Below are 24,701 nucleotides of genomic sequence, written 5' to 3'. Positions count from 1 at the left end.
GACACATCGCAACGACACGACGAAAACACTCAATCCAGCCGAATAAAGTCAAAACAAGTTAATTTAAAGCGATTCCAGTGCGTGTCCCGATCGTTCGTGAAGTTCCTCTTTCATATAAACGTGTATATAAACGTGTACCGACGACACGCCGTACTTTAGCGCGGCCGGAGGGCGCGGGGGGGGGGCTGGTGGGCTCGCTCGGAGCTAGCTCACGTCACAACAACACAACGAACGCAACGAAAAACGCTCAACATTTTGACTTGACATTTGAGTTATGAGCAGCATAACAGATAAACTATGTTTCTTTGCTCTTTTTTTTCTCTCTCAACCAAATTAACTTTACAAAACGGAAACATGGAATCTTAAAGTAGTTTCTCCATTGTTCCAACAGAGCAGATCTAGCTCTGGCAACAGCAGTTGTAGATTTAATACGCTTCAATTAGCCTAAAAAAATATTTTCTTCAATACATAGTCTCAGAAAGTTTTATTTAAGGAGAGAAAGGTAATTTGGATAGTAGTGGTCTGTAGCAGTGATAGAAGTAAGCCTAGCTGCTGTGTTCCTGTGTTTTTTATCTGATTTTCTACAATTGTTTATTTGATTTTTTCTTTTTAATTTGAGGATTTTTTGGCCCGTAGGCTTTATTAGACTGGACAGTGTTAGTGTGAAACGGGGACGAGGAGGATATGCATAAAATGGTCAAAGCTGGGATTCAAACTCAGGGAGCTGCACCGGCTGCACAGAGCCTGGCATATGTGCTGCCAACTTAACCACTCAACCACTGGGCAGCACAGTTTACGAAGTGTTCTTCTGTTTAATGTCAGATACAAACTAAATATTTAGCAGAGTTGTAGCCCTTATATTTCTTGTATTTGCTGCTACAGCAAATACAGTTGTGTTTTGAACTCTGACAGGAGAAAATGTCATCACTCGCCATCGACTCTCATGTGTTTTTGCCACTTACTGCTAAAATTCAGAATGATGAATGTTATAGTTATTGTCTCGTGAACCCAACTATGTGAGCAAAGGTCATATTTTTATCCTTTTTCTATACAACGCGTACAGTATGCAGTTCTATGTTAGGTCATCCTTGCAGCGGGCATTAAAACCCTTCTCATGTTTGTCTGGATTTATTCCCTTTAACTATGGTGTTGGCTAACTATGTATAGAATTATAATGAAATTACACCACGCTCTACATCTGTGTGAGGCTCATTTGTATGCAGCTGCGCACAGCATTTGTCTGAGAGCTCGCCAACCTAAACCAAACTTAAGTGTTATCGATTCCTTTGTGTTTTAGCTATTCCTGTTGCATTAAAAAGAAAGGGAAAGAGTATATGCCTGGTACAGAGTTAGCACGTTTGCATAAAATCCCACAAATTGAGCAGATTTTTATTTAAGCATTGATTGGCTTGGATATGGGCATTAATGGATAGACTCTAATAGTACTGGCTTACAAAGATAAAGAGCCACACAGACAGTTAGGATAATTTACACGCCACTTACAGCACTAGTATACAAATAAATCTGCACAAACTCCACCACTGTTGCTTTTGCGAAGATGACAAACACAGGCACAAATGCCATTATCATCGATCGTTGAGGCTTTTATTACAAACTTCCTGGAGGAAACTGTTTCTTGGGTCCAAAGCTTAAGTGAATAAATTAACATGTAAAATAGGCATTATTTGTTTAGAGTTTGAAGTCAATCTTATAGCTCCAAGACAGGGCATTTTTCTCCTCCCTAAAGAGCGGCGAACAATGCAGCTTAAAATGACAGAGTGAGTCTTAAAAAGGGCTCGAGTCACACACTGGCCACTCAATGACACACTCAAGGTTGCGGGTTCAGAGCTGCTTTAATGTGGAATAGGGAAAAGGGGGAATGGTCTAGACACAGAAAAGATAATATGTGCTATTCCTAAGCCTGGACAAATGAGAGGAAGGACATCAGACATAAGAACCCATGTCATATGAAAAGGCAAATCCCTAAGAGGCAAATGTCGTTCTGTTTGACAAATACAATGAGATTTGCAAAAATTTGCATCACTATTTTTGATACAATACCTTTTTTTACTTTTTGTGTTTGGGGTTGCACATCAGCTCTGCATTTCCCCCTCCATTGGAAGCTTTTAGTTGTTTCCTATTTACCACCAACATTATGTTAAAGACTGCAAACCAGACTGTGTTATGTGTGCTGGCATATACCTGGAGTCTGAAACTCAAGCTCTTAAGTGTCAGTGGGGAGCAGAAACGCTTGTTCATCACCATAAACTACACATAAAGCTTAAGAGACGACTTCAACTGCACCTAAACACACACACACACACGCACACACCAACGCACGCACGCACACACTCTGGAAGGCAGTGAATGAGGCTTGGTGGGATTTGTGCTTACTGTTGGGTTCTCAGCTCTCACTTCTTGGAGAAGGCTGTAGTGAGGAGAGCGAGAGGCTGTTGCATAAATAACCAGACGGAATAAAACTGTGTGTATTTGAAACGAACATTAAAATAAGAGAAATGGGAGTAGACTGACTTTTTCCACCCCCGTTGGTGGCTGTGAATCTATTGAAGACTAACGCAGCAACTAGGGGCCTCTGTTGATCGCCAGTCAGTTATAGTAGAGGCAAAGAGACATATGAATGATATTGTGAACAAAAACAGACTAAATAAGTCACATGGAACAAAAGAATAATACCCAAATTATTATATATATATATATATATATATACATATATATAATTTTATTATTTTTGTGAGATGCACTTATATTGTAAGTAAATTTACAAAAAACTACAAAATCGTCCTTTGCAATTTCTGATTTTACCGGGACTAAACCAGGACTAAACCTTAAACTAAACCTGGACTAAACCTTAAACTAAACCAGGACTAAACCTTAAACTAAACCTGGACTAAACCTTAAACTAAACCAGGACTAAACCTAAAACTAAACCTGGACTAGGTCAGGACCAAACCAAGTCCACTTCAGGATTAAAATGGGTTAAATTTAGGACCCAATGAGGACGAGTGTGAACGCATCCTAAGATGCACTTACAGGGTCACACAATGAAATGGCGCCAAAACAATCTTTGCAAACTGTTCCAAACTGAGTATTTAGAAGGATGTCTGCAACTTGTCCACCCACAAACATCTGTGACAGTTGTGATTGAATGAGTAATGCCAGGGCCCGGGGGTGTGTGAGTCTGCGGTTTGGAGAGGGAGGTGGATGCGGTGTCAAAAGTGAAAAGCACAGAGGAAAATTGAAGCTCCATAATGGAAGCATAATGGGCTTAGTGTCAGAGTGGTGCAGACGATCTGGAGGGGGACGTCACCCTCTCTTACCTCTAGCCATTGTAACGGAGTTTACGGAGCAACAGGGAGATGACGCTGGGCTACAAACAGGCTTTAGAGATACACCAAGAGCCTAATGGCCGCATGTGCATGGAATTTATAATCTTTGTGGGATTGTGGAACATCATGTCTTTGACTCGCAGTGAATACACAACAGGCTCCCAATGTACTTCAAAATGCCTACAAAACTTCTCTTCAAATGTGAATATTAAACATTCTTTAAAAAAGGGGTTGGATAGATGTACAGAAGTTATAATGGTTACCCCTTTATTGCGCTACACCTTATAATTGAGTCCAATGTAGAGCCTGACAAACTGTAGTAAAAGTGTCAAAACATCATGTTTTGCATGTAATGAATCAAATACAAATACGTATGGTATATGGTTAAGTACTCTCTAATTACTGTGCTATTTAAAGGGGCACTATGTAACTTGTCTGGTGGAGAATCTCTATGGAGATTTTATTGCTTTGCCTAGAATGTTCCACCATATGGCTTTATTTATATGTAATTGTCTAAATATGTGTTGATTTTGTGAATGAAATGTGCTGCTGTTTTGGCCAGGACTTCCCTGCAAAAGAGAGTGTAATCTCAAAGGGAATTTCCAGGTTGAATAAAGGTTTAAAAAAATAAAATATACAATTAAACAAATTAAACCCATCTATCAATGAATTTTAAAACACATGCAAAAAAATAAACGCAAGATAGGTTAGTTTAATGCCGTACTGTAGAACATTCTTGGCAAACCAACCCATAACACCTCCATGAAGACAAAAGTTGCATAGTTTAAATTTAAGAGTGCAGACTATTTTTCCCTCTACCAAATATTAAATCAATCTAGTGCAAACATAAATCAAAGTAATTACCCCAAACTAATCTCAGCACTCCCTCGATGGCCAAATCAGACGACAAAAGGGCCCTCCGCTTCGGGCACCTCTGCTCAAATCCAAAACCTGAAGTACAATGAAATGTTATATTACAGGTTCAACTCAGTGGTCCAAAAACAGGAATGTCAATACAAAACAAAGATAATAAAATAAAAATAAAATTACTGTTAAAGTAAATCAGTTAGTTTAGCTATGCATTACCCGTCACATTTATTCACATTTACTACAGGATGACTAATTAAAGGAAAGGTTTAAAGGAAAGAAATATAGGTATCCTTAAATACACAAAAAAACAATAATATGACAACCACAACAGCTGCTGTTATGAAGATACTTTGGCTCATGCTGATTGGCCATCAAAATTTTGACCAAATTCTTTATAAAAATCAGTATACAGTCATTTCGACCTGCGTCAAACACATTTACTTTAAGGTTCAAGATGTTTAGTCACTGCTCTAGAATTCACACCTGTCTCTAGTCATAAAGTTATGCCTTATTGGTTATGCCATGCATGTCTTTCTATAAAACCAATGTTCATATACTCAATAACAGCATCAATTTGAGATAGTTCTGCCGGTCGGCCAAACTTTTTGAACTCTAAAACCCTTTGGAGAAAATGAGGCTCTATATTTAGGATGATTTAGTGAGGAACAGAACATGGCAGCCGACACGAACATCACGTCAAGCTTTTGATTCACCTCATGAACGGATCCACTGCATACTCTTTGATTCACTGCAGGTGCTGTAAAACAGTTGTCAAGACAAAGTGAGGTGCTGGCGATGACTACAGATGAGCAGTGGGTGTGAGTGAGTGACGGCCCGAGAGCAGACATCTCCAGGCACTTATCTGACACCTTATGTTGAGGCAGATTTCCAAGAGTTAAACTTGGAGGCCGCTGACAGACAATGAGGGCTGGGCCACTGCAAACACTGCGTTAGAGAGATTAAAGTTGGTCGTATCTTTATTGAGCTCAAGGATACAGAGCAAGGAGAGTTTATCTTTTTTAGGTTTTGTGTTTTAACATTGGTGAAATGGGGTGTAATGTGCCATGTAGAAACTAATATTTATAGGACTTGAGTGATTGTCTATCATTGTCTGTTAGCCCGGAAAATAATAGACCAGTGCCCATTTGCTCATAAAGTCATCAATACAAACCTCAACTTTGAGAATTTGACCACATTGGAGTTAAAATAATATTCTTTAACTAATGTAAATTTCATTCTCATCTCTAAATGTTTTGTTTTCATATTCAACAGCAGTGTAACACAGATTTAAAGAAAAAGGCCAGAAATGTATTATCTATGACTTTAATAATTATACTTAACATGACTTAAAGCATTCACCACTGTAAATCAAAAATCATGAATAATACTTTTCATAAGGCAGTTTATAAGGGTAAACTACAATAAAAGTATTTGTAAAAGGATTTGTAGATGTGTGTCAGTTAAGGAGGGCTTTTACATCACCTTATAATATACAATAAATATTTTGTGATGATGGGAATATTTGTTTTTTTGTCAATGAATTGAATAGATAAACAGGAAATACTTATTGAATCATGACAGTGCCCATATAAGTAGTTAGTTATGAAGGTGAGGTATGTAGTCTGAACCTGTGTCATTGCTTTAACCTGCATTTAAAGGACAGATACAAGTTTTCTCCTTCTCAGTATAAGAGGCCATGCCACATGGCTCAGCTCAGAACCTCCAGTATTTCAGGCTCACTGAGCTGCAAAAGTTGCACTAGCACTGATTCATGATTGGTGCTGTGCTTTAAGTAGAGACCATTCCAACCAGAGAGGACACATGGTGTAAACTCACTGGTTTCAATTGTAGGAACTGTAAAACCAAAAGTGAGGCTCATTTTGCTTTCTGATTGGATAATCGTCCTGCCATGACCAATGTTTTAATAATAAGAATAAATTAACATTGCAAATAGTTCATTTGAACACATTTATCTTGCATGTTTATGAAATTTGAAATAAAATGTCTACATACCCAACCTTTAAGCTTAACTCCTTCAAAGTATGGTAACTCGATCCTTACAGGATACACAGTTTATCACATTACATAATGAAATTAAAGAAAAACTTCTGCAAATCTATTGAAATGAAGTTATCAGGATAATAAAGTCTCTTGGGGAAAGAGGAGGATATGAATGGCAAGAATGAGTTCATGACTAAAGGTATAAAAAAGGGAGGAGGGAGATCTAGCCTTTGGGGGCTGTATACTGGCAAAGAAGGGACGAGATGGCGCTGGACTCAGTGACTTCTTCTGGTAGAGAGCCCTCCATGTCTTTGATAGAAGGGTCAGCGCCAGAGTCCAGGAGAAGCTCCACAATGTCAGCAAACTCGCAAGCCGATGCTGAGGAAAAAGGAGGAAAGAGTGGGCAGTTGTCCGGCTTATAGTTAATGAAAAGAACATCTCAGATCCAGCGCTGACACCTGGCTGAACCTGTGCTTCACTCAAACACTTCATTTGTGCCCTGTTGGTCATTTGAGGGCCACTAAAAGGGTCTTATCCTTCTCTTACAACAGGCAGGAAGGGTGACTTGCACTTTCTTAACCCAGTTAGCAGGTCCGGGCTGTGCCGAGACACCTCTTGCCTCTCTGGCATGGCACCTCATCCCCTTTATCTGCTCCTCTGAGTGCCCCTGAGTCTGTGTCAAACGCTCTCTCCTTTTAAAAAGCTGGTTGAGCCTCCACTGATCGCTGATGTCAGCAGCCGCAATGATTGACAGTCAGGCCTCTCAACCTCGGCCTGGGGCCGGCTGCGGCGTGCTGCTGATAGTGTGTATGCATGAGATGTGATCATATGCATGTGTGTCTGTACACATTGAGTCTTTGAGGGTAACTTATATTGACTACCACAAGGACCACCAATGATTCACCCTAACTGATTGACAGGCAGGTTTTTAAGAGGCATTGCAGAGCTCAGGTTGTTGCTCCAAACAGTGTTTTATTTAGGCGGCGTGTGCCTGTGCAGTGGGTGTCTCGCCTGGGCCTTGAGCTGTAAAAAGTGGCCGGCCCTCGTGGGAGCCGTAGAGGAGGAGCACAATTTATGGTGAGCAGTAAACCCTCAATTAATCACTTGCCAAGCAGTGTGGCCCTGTGCAAAGAGAGGTGCGAATGAATTTTCATTCTCTGCTATTTGTCTCTGGGAGTTCATCGCTTATGTTTATTAGTCATCTTTTTATGCCCCATCTCTGGACTTCTTGTGCTCTGTGTAAGGATATCAAATAGGTGACGCAACATACCAGCAGAAGGGCAGCCCCACGCGCTCAGGGACAGATGGACACACACAAACACACACACACACACAAACACATACACACACACACACACACACACTTGTGGTGGAGGAACGCCCCTCTGGGACACCTATGATGGGGCATGAGAGGGTCAGGGGAGTCTGAGGACCACTGCTGATTTCCTCTGGGAGGCCTTGTGATTATTACATACCCAACAAAACCAGACGGGCACACACAAATGTAACACATTACAAAGGGGGAGCAAACTGGTGTAACGCAAAAGTAGATAATGAGTTAAAACTAAGTTTCCAATACTTTCTGCGGCATTCAAGTCTACCCAGGAGTTAGACATTGTCACAATTACATATTAAAGAGTGTCTTACCATAATGTAGTGCGGTCTGTCCTTCATTATCCTAAAAAATGAAAAAGACAAAATGCTCAACAAGTACAATTAAAACTGATATTTGATATAAATCGTTGGGCGCAGATAGCGCTGTTAAACAGTAAACACAGACAATAAAACATATCAACATAAGATATTTCTTTGCATCTGACATTATGATGCAGAAGACAAATTTACCAATTAAAAAGATTAATGAATAAAAAAAATTACAATATCTTAGCCATAAACATAAAAAGTCAGACGGACATCAGATCAAAGAGGATGAGCAGCTTACCATGGGCCCCTACAGGTTAAAAATGGCACAACATTTTTACAACCTAACCAGGGTTGCATTAAGCTGTCATATTCGGAGGACACAAACAGAAATTATAAAGCACTATTTGCACATGTTTCCCATATCTGCCATAAAGGACTTAGTTTGTAAGTACACTACATTTACTCCTTGCAGGTGTCCATTGAGGAGGTGAAACTACTTTAAACCCCCAGGTCACTGGACGATGTATAATTCTTTTGGGACAGAGGCGAATGTAATAAGGCCCAATCTATGACAGGCATCATCAACAGCAGACTCAGTTCTTAATCACAGCTCCGACCTGCCTTTGCACCTTATAATGATGATGAATGGACAAAGTGTAGCCTCCAGTCCCAGAACAGAAGCAATTGTTCAGCCACGCACGATGACTATGCTGCGAGATAGATTAAAAGTTAAAAGGCACTTTCCACACTTCTCAATGTCATTGGAGTTGAAATAAACCTAAAATCACAAAAGCCATTATGGGCAAACTGTTCATTAGCCTCTCTTGCTCTACTACCAGCCAGACCTCGCTGTACAAGACATTAGAAGATTTATACGAGTTTAGGCTCCGAAAAATGTAAGCCTTAACGCCAAATGTAGATGGCAGCAAGTCTGTCATCTACATTTGGGAGTCATCCTTTTTATTTATTCGGGATTGGGATGTAAAAACTATTTTCTAATTTATAGAACATTTCTGATATTTTAGTCTTAAATTTGTCCCTCTTCTATTCCTCTCTTCTCTGTTTAGCTCCAGCCAGAATGATCCTATTGTTGTTTCCCTCTGTGAGGGACAGCACTTCAGGGACCCGCTGATTGGATTAGAGCTTTCTATTCCCACTGGGCAGATCACTAAACACAGATGCAAATCACCAGCAGTTCAGTGAAGTACCGCTACTGGCTTGCAACAACAATACTGTCTGTCAGAATTCAGAATATGCAAAGGGGAAAATAGAGCCAAGAGAAAGTCCTGGATACTCACACAGTAAATGTATACAATATAATTAAAATGTAAGGGGTTTAGGCGCTAATCTGGAGCAGGCGCTAATCTGCAGTTAAACAGACATGCACACAAAGCCTGTGTGCTGCACACCGCTGGCTGCACATGTGTATGTTAAAGATGCTACGGACTCCGGATGTGCCTGTTCTGGTGAGGGGTCAGTGGCCTGTCCTCTCAGCGTTCCCTAATGCCCCTGGATCCAGGACGGAGGCTGATGGAATCACAGGAAATTGGATTGTCTTCCATTTGCTCTGGAAGCAGCCAGGACAAGACACTCCTCCGTATATCCCCAATACCTTCTGTTCGCTACCATAGCAGTTTTCAACCCCCCCTCATCCCTCTTTAACTCTGGTGCACCCCTGTTCCCATCCCATTATGGAGCCATGTCGCATAGAAGAACCTCTGCTTTTACATGTCACCCAAAGTTTCCCCTTGCGGTGCAGAAATGCTGGACAGGATGTCAGCATAGTGCTCAATACAGCAGTGGCTTGCACAATAGCAGCTGTGCAGTGTATCACCCTAATGGGGTGGGCCAATATGCTTAGCAGTAGCATAGGGAGGCCTTGATCTATTAGTACAATTGCAGTTTTGCTGAATGTAAGTCCCACTAATCTATCATTTCCTTTATACAGAAACTATGTCCAGTGAGATAAAGGAGAACAGGAAGGAGGAGAGAAGGAGAATAAATCAAGGAGGAACCCACGTCTTTAGTTTGATGTCTTTATAGATTTAGATGACCAATGCATGTTTTACTTTTGACTAACTTAAAGGTGCCCTTTGTAACTTTTCTGGTGGGGGTCTGCCACCATGGAGATTTAAATACTTTGGTTAAAATGTTCCATAGTATGGCATTTAACTAATCTATCTTGCACCTGAAAAACATTTTTCACACCTTTTTGGTTGCCTCTCCACAGATGTGATCTGTAACTTGGCCTGGTGACATCCCCTGCTTATCTGCATTGGAAATAGCTAAAAGAAATGCCATACAGTACAAGCAAAAATAACAGACCAGACCAGAAATAGAGACCAGAAATGTTACATAGTCTCCCTTTAAACTATTTCAGACACAAAAGGCAAGGCTTTGACACCAATACAGAACAGTACAACACAAACAATACACATAACATCACACATTCAAAAGGCAAAGGTGACGCTTCAGGATTATACATTTTCCTTTCTGAACTCCTCTGGTCACCAGGGTGACAAGTTCATGAATGTGGTGAGACATAGACTTGAGAAATGTACGCTCACGGAAAAAACACCAAATATGTATTTTTATCAGCAAAAGGTTCCAACATATTTCAACGTTAATAGTCACATGTGTTCTCGGGCAAACAATTCTTTAAATTGAAAAAGTGGAATGTTCTGAGAGTTCGTCTCTGTTCTCTCTCGGCCTCTGTTTTTACCCTCATGCCCACCCTCACACAGTCCCTGACAGCAACATTAACCAAGAGGGGAAAAATGGACAAGCAATTATGATTTATGATCAATGCATGCAGCAGCTGCTGACTTTTATAATGACAGTGGTGCAGGGAGGGAGAGCGTGTGTGTGCTGGAAAGATGAGGGGTGAATCGATAGGCACTGGGGATCATTGGTATGCAGATTCCAGCAGATAGCATTATGATGAGCAGGTGCCATTAATCAGACAACAGCAGAAAGATGGAGAGGAGCGAGAGGAGCGTCAGGGAGAGCCATCTGTAACCAGCAGCAACACCACACGCTACTACAATAAATCTGCCAAGCACTGCACCACTCAACTTTGAGGTCGACGTATGAAGAGAATCTGTGCAAGCAAGAACAGTGAGATCTTTGGTTTAAAGTGTAAAGAGTTATGCTCTTTCTGTGTTTCTATCTCATTCTACCATTCTACCAGAATGTAGTCTAAGAGTCCTTAAATTCTGTCTGAGAGTTCTTAAGAAGTATATTGTACTGTTGTTGACCAACAGAACTGTCTCAACAAGCCTATGTGGTGTTTGCCCTCAGTAGTTCATTTGTGTTTTCTCCTCACATGTGGATGCTCTTTAGGGAGCCCCAGTGTTAAAAGGATGTGGTGTCCTGGCCACCCCTAATTAGATCAGGGTCTCCTCTGTGAGTGCGTGACGTAACCTTCAGTCAGTGTTGAGAGCCACAGCCACAGTCGAGAAGTGGGAAAATATTGCCTACCGAATATAGAAGATAATAAGAGAACACATTTCTCTTCTTGAGCAATACTATAATCTAGGCAAGGAAGACACAGACTACAAAAGATATCCCTGGTTTTGGTCATTCCCTCCCTTGTCAAAAAGAAGTAAATCTTAAAACACATATATTGTATTGTTAGTTTGATGCTAATGAGATAATTTAACAACTACGAGACAAAGAAGCAAAGAATCTGAACATATAGCTTATAGCTGAACATATAGTATTAATGCCACCTTGTGTTACTTTTCTACATTAAAACAGAGGACAGGAACTCCGTCTTCCTCTTTTCTGCTAATCTTTATTCTCTCCATCCCAGTTTTCCGGACACTTCCCTGCCTCTTGTGTCACAGCACTTGCTTGTTCCCAGGGGACACCTTAGCCTCCATTATGGCCATCAGAGAAGAGTATAAGGCCAGAGCTGAGAATTAACATCACCAGAGGCCCCGTCTGTTTTCCAGCGACTCATCGATGACGTTTGAAAAGAAATATATGAAATAAATAAATACATAAAAGAGTGTAATATGAAAATCAATGGTGCGGGCGCGGGGGCTGAGGCATTTGGAGTGAGGGACCCATAAAGCTGAGTAGTGCCGGAGACTGATGGAGGGAAAACACTTACTTTGTTTATTCTCCATGCTCACCATCCCCACCCCGGCTGTCTGCATCCAGCCCGCACTCTCTCACTCTCCTCTCCACCTCCGCCTCAAATGGTCGAGGACAGCTTTAATGCTCCCGACAATTTATGTGGACGGTTAAGAACGATGGAAATCAAATAGTTGAGTGTAGGCAAGGCCCAGAGAGTGGCCAATAAGAAAGAAACAACAGCTGATGATGGCAAAGAGGACTGTTACCTGCTGCAATGGCCTCTTTAGGCCGTACTATTACTGTCAGCTCACCGACTCCTTTCTGAGTGCTCATATAATAGATTCATAACTGTATCCACGTGCTATGGGCCCTTTTAACACAGCCGCTTTCATTTCCACAACTTGGCCTAATGTGCCGCAGGTACTAAATATGGCTCCAATAAGAAGTGCTCACAATGAGGGTGGTAAAACATCAGGTGCTGCATGCAGTGGTTACTATTCCTTTTAAGATTTAAAGAGAAGGACATGGAAAGGCTCAACATTTTAAAAAGGCATCTGCGTCTTAATAGTTGGTCCTAAAAAGGAAATTAAAACGAAAAAGAAAATTAGTTTGGGGTACAGGGTACAGACCTGCTGCTACTGTCATCGCCTTTGTTTGCACTGTGTTATGGCCTTACAATTATATTTTGTACTCAATTTATATTCAGCCCTTTTTTAGTTTTCCACCTTCTTGCCTTTCTCATCTTAAAAGACCCCATATTTTCTGGAGGGGGTCGGTTGCACAATTACAAAGAAACACACACTTGAACACACACACATGCATATATACACAATTATGACGAATCTGGTTGGATATTTGTTATGACTGGGCTGACTGAGCCATTAGTTATAGGAGCTAGTGCTGGGAAAGGGGAGGGATACCAATGTGTAATAATGCCTCTGCCATAGAATTTCAATCAGCTCAGTGCCCCGGCGCATGTGTACGTGGTTTACTGTGAGCGCTACAGTCAACAGTAGAGGACACACATGAGAGGGCTTTGTGTGCTGCTCTCCGCTATAACAGGGAAACATTTACATCAGACCCACGATACGCGCCTTCTGCTGAAGGTAGCAACTTCAGGAGGAAAAGTCATAAATATTGATATTAGTTTTACTACGCTTTTCTTGAAAAATGTGCATGAACGAATGCTAATGCGTACAAATGTGTTTGATTAAAATAAAATGTTCTTCCAGACAACCCAGTTGATTTGAGAAGAGGAATGTGCATTTATAACATATTGGAATACTTTGGTATGAAATAAATGTCTGTATTCCTTCTGTATTCTTAATTTCCGATCAAAACCATCTTCAGAATGACACAAGCTCACTGATTGACTTTACTAATGAACTTGAGATTGTGCCATGTGCATTTAAAGTTCTGATTTGTGCTTAGTCAATTTATTTTAGTTTTTAATTTCTGTTGTTTTCCCTACATTGAGTGGAATACATACATTTCTTTAAGAGAGCAACATCTATCATAAATCAAGCTCAGTCAAAACTGATTTTAACTTCAAAAAAGGAACGAAAGTAAATTCACTTCTTGATACAAGGAGCAAAGATTGTTTTTATGTCTCTAAAGCCACCCGTTCAGATTATGTGTATAAATCTTGTTTTTAGCTCTGTGGCCACCAACAGTTGCTGCCCCAAGTCAGATATTTATTACTATTGATCTTGCTGGTCCTGGCTGAAGACTTTTGTTCTGCCGACTCGAGGCTCTGACCTCAATTAAGTTATGAATTTCTATCTGATAGACTGGGAGTGCTTGGAGCCTGCGCGGGCGTGCGACCACGCTGGATTAATTAGAATTAGCGAGTCGACCACCCTCCTCATGGATCATGTTGTTTTAATACAAAGTATGGGGAAGGCGGGTGAAAGGATGGGGTGAGCGGGACAGAGGCCCCGGGAGTTGCAGAAGACAAACGATGAGAAGAGGAAGAGGACAGAAAACTGAGAAGAGAAACTGTCTCTTTTTACAACTTGTACTTCCTTCCAAGCTGTTTTTGTTGTGTTAACCTGCATCTCACCTGTGCTTTCTTATTGTTGGACTAATCCCAGATATCCCACAGCTCATGGCACAATCAGCTAAGTCTGACATTGTTTATAAAGTTCACCTGTTTAGCAAGGTCTAGACTGCAGTTCTTCACTTTGTCCCTTATTGAATGTCCACAATCCCATGGCAACTGTTTAGAAACAGGTTAGGGTGGGTTTTCCACCTCAGAAAAACAAATGTATGGAATGAGGATAAGCTGAGGGTGTGGGATTACAGCGTCTGGTCAAAGAGACCACAGGGAGAGTGCACATTCAGGCGAGGAAAAACAGGCACCAACCAGTTTAATCTGATCACATTCTAGAACTTTTATTCATTTTTAATCTCATATGAATCCACTATGTCCGTGGAGTTTAAATGGCTCAATGTAAAAAGCTAAAAAGTTACAAACAGCGCATACCATTAAGCATTAAGTTGTGAGGAAATCCTGCCACCAGACGCAGGGCCGATACGGCCTAAAATGTATATCACAAAAGACAAAATGTGTGATTACTATATAATTAATTATATGACTGACACATTTTCTTCATGACTGTGCCCCTTACCCGATTAGTGCAAACTTGTTTCAGGACTCTAATTACTTGTATTTTCAGGCATCAGGGGGAGCTGTTGCATGTTTGCAAAATTAAGAGTTTAATTTCATCCAAAGAGCAAATAACAACATTCCATGAGCAATATGACCCTGCCCTGTACCACACACCAAGGATCACTACAAAACACTCTCTGCGATTTCCCTCTAACAAGGGGAATTTACCAACTCAAAAAGTAATAATAACCGACATTGTCAGAAACTGTTTTATTAATTTCATTAAAAGTATGTAAACTTCTGGTGATCCAGTCAGTTGATATGATGGAATTTTTTTTTAACTAATGCCTCATTAATGCTCTTAAATGTATTGTAGCACACACTGCTGTGTTTAAGCTGTAATTTTCATTATTACATTAAGTAAGCTTTTATTTTCTTCTGTCCCACAGTTGTGGTGTCCCACTTTCCTGGGTGTATTAGCTGAGTGCGCGGCAGTGTATGGATGAGGAGAGAGAGGCTTAATGTACAGGCCACATCAGGAACAGCACACAGTTGGCAGAGCTGTGCTCACTGCTACCTATTGTAGTCTGTCACTGTCCTGATCCAGGATTAACTATCAAACAAGCCCTAATGCAGGTTACCAGGGTTTGGGAACAGTTCACTGAAGCAATCAGTTGATTAATTTCAAACAGTTTCCCTTGTCAGCCAAAGGAATAATAGTTTTTGTTTTATCTCTGAAGTCCCCTGCCCCTTTTTAATCAGCAAATTAAGCATAAATCAGGTTAGAGCTGTATTTACCAGGGCCTATGCAGTTGACGGAGGCTAACAGTGATTACAGGTCAGGCCTGTAACCAACCTTACACATGCATTTGCAGACAAACACAAACTTTCCTTTCCTCAGTGATAAAACAACTACAGGACACACACATTAAAGTGTGCATCAAAATGTTATCTTCCTCAGTATGAAACTATTTTTTGTCTAATGTCTGTGCTTGTCCAATATGCAATGCATCATTATGCAGTTTTACATAGTGAGCAAATAATTTGGCGTTGTGGCTCTGACATATGATTTAGCACACTATATTTTTCTTTGCTACCTCATAAATCTGTTCCCAGGAACAGTGCAGCAAAGTCCAGTTCTTTTAATATTCCGTCTTCCTCAGAGTCGCCTGCGCTGACTCCTGTGAGACAGGCAGGTGAAGAGGTCCTTGTGCGCCTAATGAATGAATAAGGACGTGTCTGTGCTCTGATTGGCTAATGAAACATGACTCTAGCACCAACAAGTGCCATCATCAGTGTAAGTGGCAGCCTCTCCGTCTGGACTCTCTATGTTGAGACCATTTTATCTGCTCTTCTAAAATCTCCCAACCTCCTGTTCAAAACAAAACACAACAAAATAAATTCATCTGTTGAATGATTTTGTGTGTTGTGCAACGTCAAACAATTTGCCTGATTACTTTCAATTGATTTGGCATTACAGTTAAAGCCTCTATCCGCGCAGCTCTTTGGAAACACTTTGTTGTGTCTCTGTGTGGCCGGCGGAGTAATTTCTTCAATGTGCAGCTGAGCCAGCTTACCGACAAAGATAAAACCTACAATGCAGCTAAACCCTGAAAGGCCGAAGACTAGGCTACACACGGGCTAAGTCGACTGCAGGGGCTCCATGGGATTTGCCTGTATCAACATTTTGGACGGCAGTGTGTCACAAAACAAAGTTGTTTGGTGTTAGGAAGATCTGCAATTATTCCATTTGAGCATACAAATAAAACATGTATGCACATACGAACTTTACCAGTACATGGAGTCATCGTTTTCTATCTTTCAAGAAAGCCACAATCCACAGGTGATATTTCTTTGACCTACCTGACTGTTGATGTCCGCTTTGTGTTCCAGTAACACCGACACCAGTTCTTTGTGTCCTCTGTCACAGGCCCAGTGCAGAAGTGCCCGGCCCTGGATCCACAGACATTATGGATTAATATAGAAATGTACCTTTCTGTATTGTTTTGTCTGGTACAGTATTATATTTTATCAAACAAACATTCCCAACATAAGACAAATGAGAAAGCTCTGGTTAAGGGCCAAAAGGTTAACTCCAGCCCATTTAAACTTGCCTCAGAAGGGTGATTGATGAAACACTGTCCCAAACCAGGAGCAGCCTCTGATCAGTGAACCACCACCAGTCTCTCAGACACACTGTGGTCCTGAGCTCCAAGATCCTTTTTCAAATAAAACCATGTAAGCTCATTTTTCAGTGAGGCCAATTAGGTAAAGCAAACTGCCCCAGTCCAACTCTGTTGCTTAAATCATATTGATCACAGTGGCTGCATGTTAAAATGGATCTCTTAAGCCAGGCTAGAATACCAATCAGATGCTCTCTGGCTCTCAGCTCAGGTGTGCGGCTGCTGGCTCCTGACAACATGAATTCATATTTCAAACAGCTTTGAATGGGACTTTAACTACAGTCCAACCACAATTCAAATTGAAAGGCATTTAGATGTATAACTATATAACTATAAGGCTCTTATTTCATATACCGGTAATTACTAAGACAACTGTAGGTTAAACTAAACTAAACAGACTACATAGCTAACTATGATTGTTGTTCCTTCAGTAGATGCATTCATTTTGCAAACGTTTTTCACTGGACCTCTTCCTTATTCCAGTTTCCTCTTAAAGTAAAATGACACTGACTCAAAATTCTACATTTTTACACTGCAGGAACTTATTGCAGGTCCTGGGCCTTTTATTAAAAAGTGTCCCAGAAACTACATAAAGATCTTACACTACGTAAATTGAATCTATTACAGTAAATAATATTCTGCCTTATTTCAATAGAATTATCTGGTGGCTTTTGCAGGCAGAATAATGTGGCCTCTGGTTTTATTACTAATGTAAAGTAAAACTTCACTAGTGCCCTCTGCTGATGCAAGGTTGAACTACATCCAGGATCACAAAAACAATGGCAGTGAAGAGACAAAGCTCTCAGGCTCTGGACCATCTGGCTCCGGACTGGGATTCGGCAGACGATTTCAGTTTATCTGGAGAAGGGTGCGATGAAAGAGGCAGAGAACCAGACATTTGGTTCGACTGATAATGAATCAGGAGAGATGAATGAATCTCAGGGTCAATTCTAAAACCACACCAGAATGTTAATAGCTGTTCGCACAAATTACACATCCAGGCCTGAGCAGTGGTCCTATGTTATAGAATATATTACATAACACGCTGAAGAAGCTGCATAAATTTTGCAGCTTGACCTGTATTTTTCTGTGAAACAGGTCAGAGCAGGGCAGGACTCACAGCAGATGCACATTCAATGCCTTTCTGGGAAGCATTAGGAGCAGAACATTCATACATAACAAACAGTGTGCCCTTGAGTGAAAGGTTAATTTTCCCTCACTGGCACAGTGCCTCCAGGTTCCCACTGTCACTGTTAAATACACCCCGGCTACACAGAATCTAAACTGTGACTGCTGCACTATATTGTGCAGGTGCTGTGCTGTTATGTTACCTCTTCATCTTTTGTATTGACGTCCATGTTCTGTATGCTCAGAGCCTGGTTGATTCGGTCAATATTATTTTCCCTGCAGTAGTCGAAGATGTTCTTATCTTCTTCCCTGGAAAAAAAGCAGAAGAATAAATCAAAAAAACCCTGCTTGTGCTAAACTTACCATTTTCTATCAATGTGACTTTTAACCATTGTTTGTTTTTAGCTGGATTGTATAAAATGTTGTAAGAGCATTTACAAATAGATCTAAAACATACATCTAATGACTAAGTCTCTGAAGTGTGTGTTTCATAGGCCAGCAGCTGCGGCACGTGCCACATCTCTGGGGAACACTGGTATCACACAGACAGAGATTTTATCTGATGCCTCTAATAACCTCATGCCACTGGGGACCGGCAACAGCGTGGGTGCTGCAAAGGTGCAGGGGCAGCGGACTAAGGTGTAACCACAAGAAAAGGGGGCCAAATCTCATTTGGAGCTTTACGCCTTCCCCACCCTCTCACGTGCACCAGCCGTTCTGATTAATAGAATATAGTGCTGTATTGTCTGACAGAAGCCCCTCGTACTCGCCATGGCCACACCACTCCCACACAGTAAGTCTGTCATCCTCAAGGACAAAACCCTCCATTTCTGTCCCAAATCCCCACTCTTCCAGAAAAACCTAACCCTCACAATATAGTTTGATTTAGGATAGTATGAAAATTTATGCATGAGAAATAAAGTAAAAACAAACAAACCTTGTGAGTAGCTTGAACAATGCCAGAAAGAAAAGTTAATTATCGTTGTACATTAATTATCACACTAATAAATACTGAAGGACACCTTTATTCAACATCCTTCTGATACCACTACAAACACCCCCTCATATGCAGGAAACTCTTAATAATTCTGTATAATTCCACATTCCACAAATGACTTAAAAAACAAATTACGGTAGTAGGACGTCCAATTTTAAGTATTGATACAAGTACTGAGGAGGGGATGTTTTAGTGTGACACCAACAAGACACAGACAAAGAAAAGTTTTGTTTCCATTTGTTCTTTAATGAACCTCTGGCTTTCATCTACCCTCTCTTTCTCCAAGTTCACTCAATCCCCCTCTTCCTGCCATATCCTCATCAGCCTGTGATGAATTATGAATAACTCATTACACTTTTATTACTTCTAGGTTATGTATGAGTACGTTCATTTACATACGCCTGATTACCAGCACTATGTTTATTCATGAGTCCAGGAGTTGGACCACACCCACTTCCTTGTCTGATGGCCACATTGACCCCAAGTGTCCCTGATATGTGGCTGCCATCCGTCTCCGCCAACAACTAATCAATAGGCTAGCTCATCCGTCTTTCATTGATGGTGGGATTGAGCTGGCCTCACTTGTGTCAAACATTACTGCATGTATGGTGTTGTACAATATGTAAAATAAGTATTAAAAGCACATCCATTATTTAATACCATGATGTAGAAAAGCAGGTCCAAACAAAATGGTCTTAACAACAATAAATGCTTAATAAAAGTCCTACAAACAATATTGCATCAACTCTTTGCCGCATTGCATGCTGGGAAGGTCACAGGCTACTCTGTCATCATCACAGTGGTGGCACAAAGAGTTCAGTGTGTTTCTGAATGTGTGTGTTTTCTTTGTGTGTGTGCGAAGGTGTAATGGACAAACACGTGTGCGTCCAGTCTGGTGTACTGGCAGATATGTCCTTCATCCATCAGACTAAACTGGCCACAGTGCTGGAGAACGTTCATCTACCTGACCTGAGCTCCACTGATCAACACCACCGCCACACCATCCATCACAAGCGCATGAGCAGAGCCAAAGGCCCACACAATCTGTCATCACACCCCTATAGGACCCTGGTCTGCACCATCCACATGGAGATACCTAGAACAATGAGAACAACGGCAAAGAGCCTGGAAAACTCAACTGTTGATCAAGAAACGTGTTTAGGTTGGACAGAGAACTTTAGAGGTTGAATTCGAGCCGCTCCAACCATCTGATCAGCTCATTTTAGAGATATTGATAATAAATCTCCCATTTGTCAATACTAGTTACACAGAGACACATTTGGAAATCAAGATCTGGAATAAGAAATGCAATTAACTCTCAGATTGGTTAACAGGTGCTTGGCTGTTTAATATGGAACTCGTCTGTGTGTAAGAGAGAAAGAGGAAAATTGAAATGCAGCAGAGCAGTGAGTGTGACAGTTCAGGCAGGTTATGTCCTGAATTGAATCCAGCCGTAGTAATGTAAAGCAGCATGAGTATGTTTATATGTGCGTATGGCAAAAGGAGTGTGTACGTGCCATGGTAATGACTTTCTTTTTGCAAGTTTCCCTTAAGAGTAGGATAGCATAGCTATGAGAGATCATCATGGAGCACAACCTTCTGGGAATCTGCTCCACTTTTCCCACTCTGCTTCACCCCACGCACCTTTTTCACCCTGAAACTATCCCCGAATCGTAACGTAATTAAAAAGGGGTTTTCTGGCTGTCTCTTCTCAATAGTGTGCATACTAATCATATACAGGCATTTAGGGGCAAAACCTGCAGGATTCACACATCTCATTTTCCTCTCCAAAAGAGCTCTTTATATTGAAATGATGATGAGCTTTTTAAGCTTGAGTAAGTCTGCCAGGAAAGACTAAATGGAGAATATATTTCATTAACATAAATCAGAAGTGTATGACGTCTACAGGCCCTTACAGCATTTACGGTCTGTTGAAGATAATCATATACAGGACCTAAACTGGGGGTTAACAAGCTTCTGGGTTGACCTATGCATTTTAATGTCTTTAATAAAAAAAAATTAAAAAGAGTTTACTCAGAATTAACCAAGTATCATTTTTAGAGTTTTTTTGTGTGTTACCTTATTGTCTCCTCCTGATATAGCGAGCTGACCGCTGCTCCTCCAAAGCCTGTTCTCCGTTCTGCTCCTCTTCTTTCCTGTCAAAGTAACACTGTACTTTACGATTTACAGGAATTGACTTTTCAATGGCTAAAAGTTAATACTTCAACAGAAACAGTTGATGTGAGAGTTGTCCCAGAATTTAGTAGTGTACAGTAATGCAAATAACTAAATAATGGTAGTAGTTAATAGTTGTGTTGTGTAAGTAGATATTTACAGTCTACCTTTAGTACACCTTTAGATGAGCACTAAAGGTAGAAAAAAAACATGTCTTTTTGTCTTAGACATGATCTCACTGTTGATAAATGACCAGCAACACACAAAGGCACAACAGAAAATTAAAGTGCTCTAATTTGTGACCCAGGTTAATCTTCAGTATCATTTTTCATACAGTATCATAAATTAGAACTGCATAAAACGTTTTGTTTAGCCCAACTTCATTACTGGTCTATTGTTTGTAGGCCAACCTTGACTCACAAAGAAACCCACACAAATCAGATTTCTGGAAAAAGGAAGAGTGGAGGAGAACATGACAAAGAAAGCAAAACAACTATGCATGCACTTTTGGGACAACCTAATTCACTTCTGAAACCCAGAATATTCGCTGATGCACTGGCGCAGCTCCTCCACTATAATACAATATAGAGTCTCCTTAACAATTGTGGTGGGAGCAGAGGTCAAATTCTACCCATTATTCTGTCCTCTGTCTCTGTCTATGCACTTATACTTACAACATTTAACTGTGTGTTCAGAAGAATGGCTGCTGCTATGTCATAGTGCTTTGTTAACACTAACACAATTAGCTTCTTTTCAGGGGCATTTGTGCTATTGTGGCCCAGTGGACTCCTGAGCAGCGCTGTAGAGCAATGCAGGACGGTCTATAAGTAATATACCATAGAAATGAGGACATGTCAGTTTGACACTACAAAGACAGTGATGTCTGTATTAACAAATTAACAAAAATAAATAAATAACAGCTACATAGCAGGAACAGAAAGAGTGAATTATTAATAGTTACAAATTGTTGTCAAAAATAAGAAAGCGCGAGTGCGATTGTTAATGGTAAAAATGCTGAACTGGAAACTGAAAATTCTATTTGTCAAGAGGGTGATTTTTCACTTAACCACCACTTACACCAAACAAATTAATATGTTCTGATTACTCTGGTTGGACTATGCATTTTAGGCACTTAAAGGCGATGGTTTGGAAATATTTCTTATGCTTGTTGTATGGCATAGTGCATTGTATGTCACAAATATCATATTGTCTGTTTTATTGTTGCTGTAATAAAATTTCCCCTTATTGTCTGTATTTATGAATCCTTACCCTGCCCAGGGACTACATGTGAAAAAAATGAACAATTGTGCTACAAATTCTTATATCTCCTGTTCAGGTGGTGTATTATGCCCATTTCCCTGCCTTATTAGGTGAATAAACTAAACTATGTGACATTGAAGTTAGAAGTCCTCTTCAAGAACTACTAGTCACTTTATGTAAAAGCAGATGCAGTGACTACCATAATACAAACTAGTTACACAGTAACTGAACACAGTTAGATACTAATTTTTAACTCAAGGCATTGCTTGAATTGTTCCTCTTTTGACTTATTCATTGTTTTATGTTGCACCGAATCACCAAGACAAATTCCTATGTTTCATTGACAATGCCAATAAACCCTTTCTGATTCAGATTCTGCTGTAAATTAGCAAGAACTAGATATTATTGCAACACTGACATCTACTGGAAAACTCTCAGTATTGCAGGCTTGATTTTGGCAGCTGTGCCAAACATAGAGATACATTAGAAAAAGCTAAAAAAAATAAATGAGCTGTGGAGCAATCCAATGAACTGCTGGGTCACTAATGGTAAATACACATTGATCTATAGTCAGAATAGTTTTAATTAACACCAAGTGTATAGCATAGTATAGTATTTTAGCCTCTTAAAATTGCCATTGGCTTAACATTAGGCTGTTGGCATGTGACAACACAATCCTAAGCATTATTGATTGATAATGAGAACAAATGTAAATCATATGTTTTTAGAATTGAAATGTAAACTGACCAGGAAGGGTATTTATTTAATCCTTTATGAATACCTTATGTTTGAGATTTTAAGGATAATTGGTGGTTAATCAAAGGTTACAGCCACACTATGAAACTTTTTAGCCACAAAATAGACTAAAATAAAAGCATGTTGTTTTTTGTTTTCATTTTGGATGTTTTTATTGCACTGAAAACATACCAAAAAATGTTCAGAACTATGGATTTGACTTTCTTTTTCCATGTGATCATGCAGGTGAGGTTCCCCCTCCAGAAATCTACATGCTGTTGCTTTAAATTATACTGTGAGTATTATTTATAAAAATGCAATAAACTATCTAGTCAGTTGGCCTTTATTACCTTAGAGCTGCCTTCAGGATCCAGCCCATTCACCAGGGAAATGTATTCCTGCATAGCCTGCTCAGCATCCATGTCCCCAAGCTGTTTCCACGCTTGCCTAAAGAAATGTAGTTCATATTAAGAGTACACCGTCTATGAATAGTATACAATGAATCATGAGATGTATCTTTAATTAGGAAAATAAACAAAATATTCAAACCATTTTCTCTGTCCTTCAAAGTCAAAGAAGCCAGGTTTAGAAGTATTGCATTTGCCCACTTTGACCTGAGGATAAAGTATAAAAATACACTGCATATTATTGTATTATTAATGTGGTGGAGTTTCATCAGAAACAAGGACCAATGAGACAGAAACATCTAATGGAGGGTGACCAGATTTACAAAATTAAAAACCCGGTAAAAATATAAAAGTAATATGCTGTAGCGTTATACAATCTGACTGCATTTTTGTGTTCGGGTCATTTTCAATCACAGTGTTCGCTCTTCCTCTATCAACTGAGATTTGGACATGTCATTTCCCAATGGTTTTGGATAAATCTGCCCGGTACATGGGACACCAGGCTCAAAAGTGGCACAGTCCCACAAGGACTCAGTAAAGTGACATTTAGGCCCTGTTGTGGATCATCTTTGGTCCATTCACGAGTTGTCCTAGACTTGAACCTCAAACAAGGCATTAACAGGTAGATTTTAGCACCTTTCTGATGCATTGTTAACATCTGACTTGTCTGAGTATTGTTATTATTATAACCATGGTATTATAGTTATAATAAGCATTCATTTTTGTCAATATGGCCCAGCCCTGCTCGTGTTTGACACAGACACAGCTAAAACCCTTCACCTGTTTGTAGCGCGCGTACAGGTACAGCAGCTGATCTCTGCTCGCAGTCTGGACCAGACCCCCGACCCGACCCGCCGCAGACTCAAACTCCCGCTCCAGCTCTTCTCCCTCCAGTTGGTCCTCTCCCATCGCCGACGCGCTGCAGTCAAACTTGCCCAAGCCGAGGTCTGAGTCCGAGTCCGAGCCTGCTCCACCGAGTGGTTCCCCGGTGTCGGGCCGAGCTGGGTCCGTACCGGAGCCCGTCGCGGTGTCCGGGGAGGACGACGGCGACCCAGAAGCCATCGCTGTTGACAGTGTATATTCAGAACCTATAAAGGCCAAACTATGGTAAAAGCAGTAGCAAAAATCAAAGAAATGTTCGTAAAATAATAAAAAGACTGGTTTGTTTATAATCCTAGGCTCTTGGACTTGTTTCTGTTGTCGGTCCGTTTAATAAAATATCTCGAGTGAAACACTCAGCGAGTGAAGTAGTTCCGCTTG

At 40.5% G+C, this 24,701-nt stretch overlaps 1 protein-coding gene across 1 annotated transcript; it reads right to left on the bottom strand.

Annotated features, from left to right (window-relative positions):
* Nucleotides 1-5,524: 5,524 nt before the first annotated feature.
* Nucleotides 5,525-24,651, bottom strand: acbd6 (acyl-CoA binding domain containing 6). Its single transcript, XM_072438675.1, has 8 exons — nucleotides 24,222-24,651; nucleotides 23,584-23,648; nucleotides 23,385-23,481; nucleotides 20,944-21,020; nucleotides 18,071-18,176; nucleotides 16,420-16,509; nucleotides 7,866-7,896; nucleotides 5,525-6,596 (listed from the first exon to the last, which is right to left on the bottom strand). Exons 1-8 carry the CDS (start codon nucleotides 24,501-24,503, stop codon nucleotides 6,442-6,444), a joined length of 903 nt encoding a protein of 300 aa, XP_072294776.1. The 5' UTR covers nucleotides 24,504-24,651; the 3' UTR covers nucleotides 5,525-6,441.
* Nucleotides 24,652-24,701: the final 50 nt, after the last annotated feature.

This window comes from Eucyclogobius newberryi, unplaced genomic scaffold (assembly GCF_026437365.1).
Source record: "Eucyclogobius newberryi isolate DKJ021-1_F unplaced genomic scaffold, fEucNew1.0.hap1 SCAF_9, whole genome shotgun sequence".
In the NCBI taxonomy this organism is placed as follows: domain Eukaryota; kingdom Metazoa; phylum Chordata; class Actinopteri; order Gobiiformes; family Gobiidae; genus Eucyclogobius; species Eucyclogobius newberryi.
The sequence above is the reverse complement of the archived record's forward strand: the minus strand, read 5'-3'. Positions and strand labels throughout refer to the sequence as shown.

What these genes read in the sequence shown, in the direction of transcription:
- acbd6 (XM_072438675.1), bottom strand. Translation starts at nt 24,503, where the DNA reads ATGGCTTCTGGGTCGCCGTCGTCCTCCCCGGACACCGCGACGGGCTCC. An exon ending in TGTACGCGCGCTACAAACAG is followed by an intron (nt 23,649 to 24,221) that starts GTGAAGGGTTTT and finishes CTTTATCCTCAG; the next exon opens with GTCAAAGTGGGCAAATGCAA. An exon ending in TCAATACAAAAGATGAAGAG is followed by an intron (nt 16,510 to 18,070) that starts GTAACATAACAG and finishes CTGTGGATCCAG; the next exon opens with GGCCGGGCACTTCTGCACTG.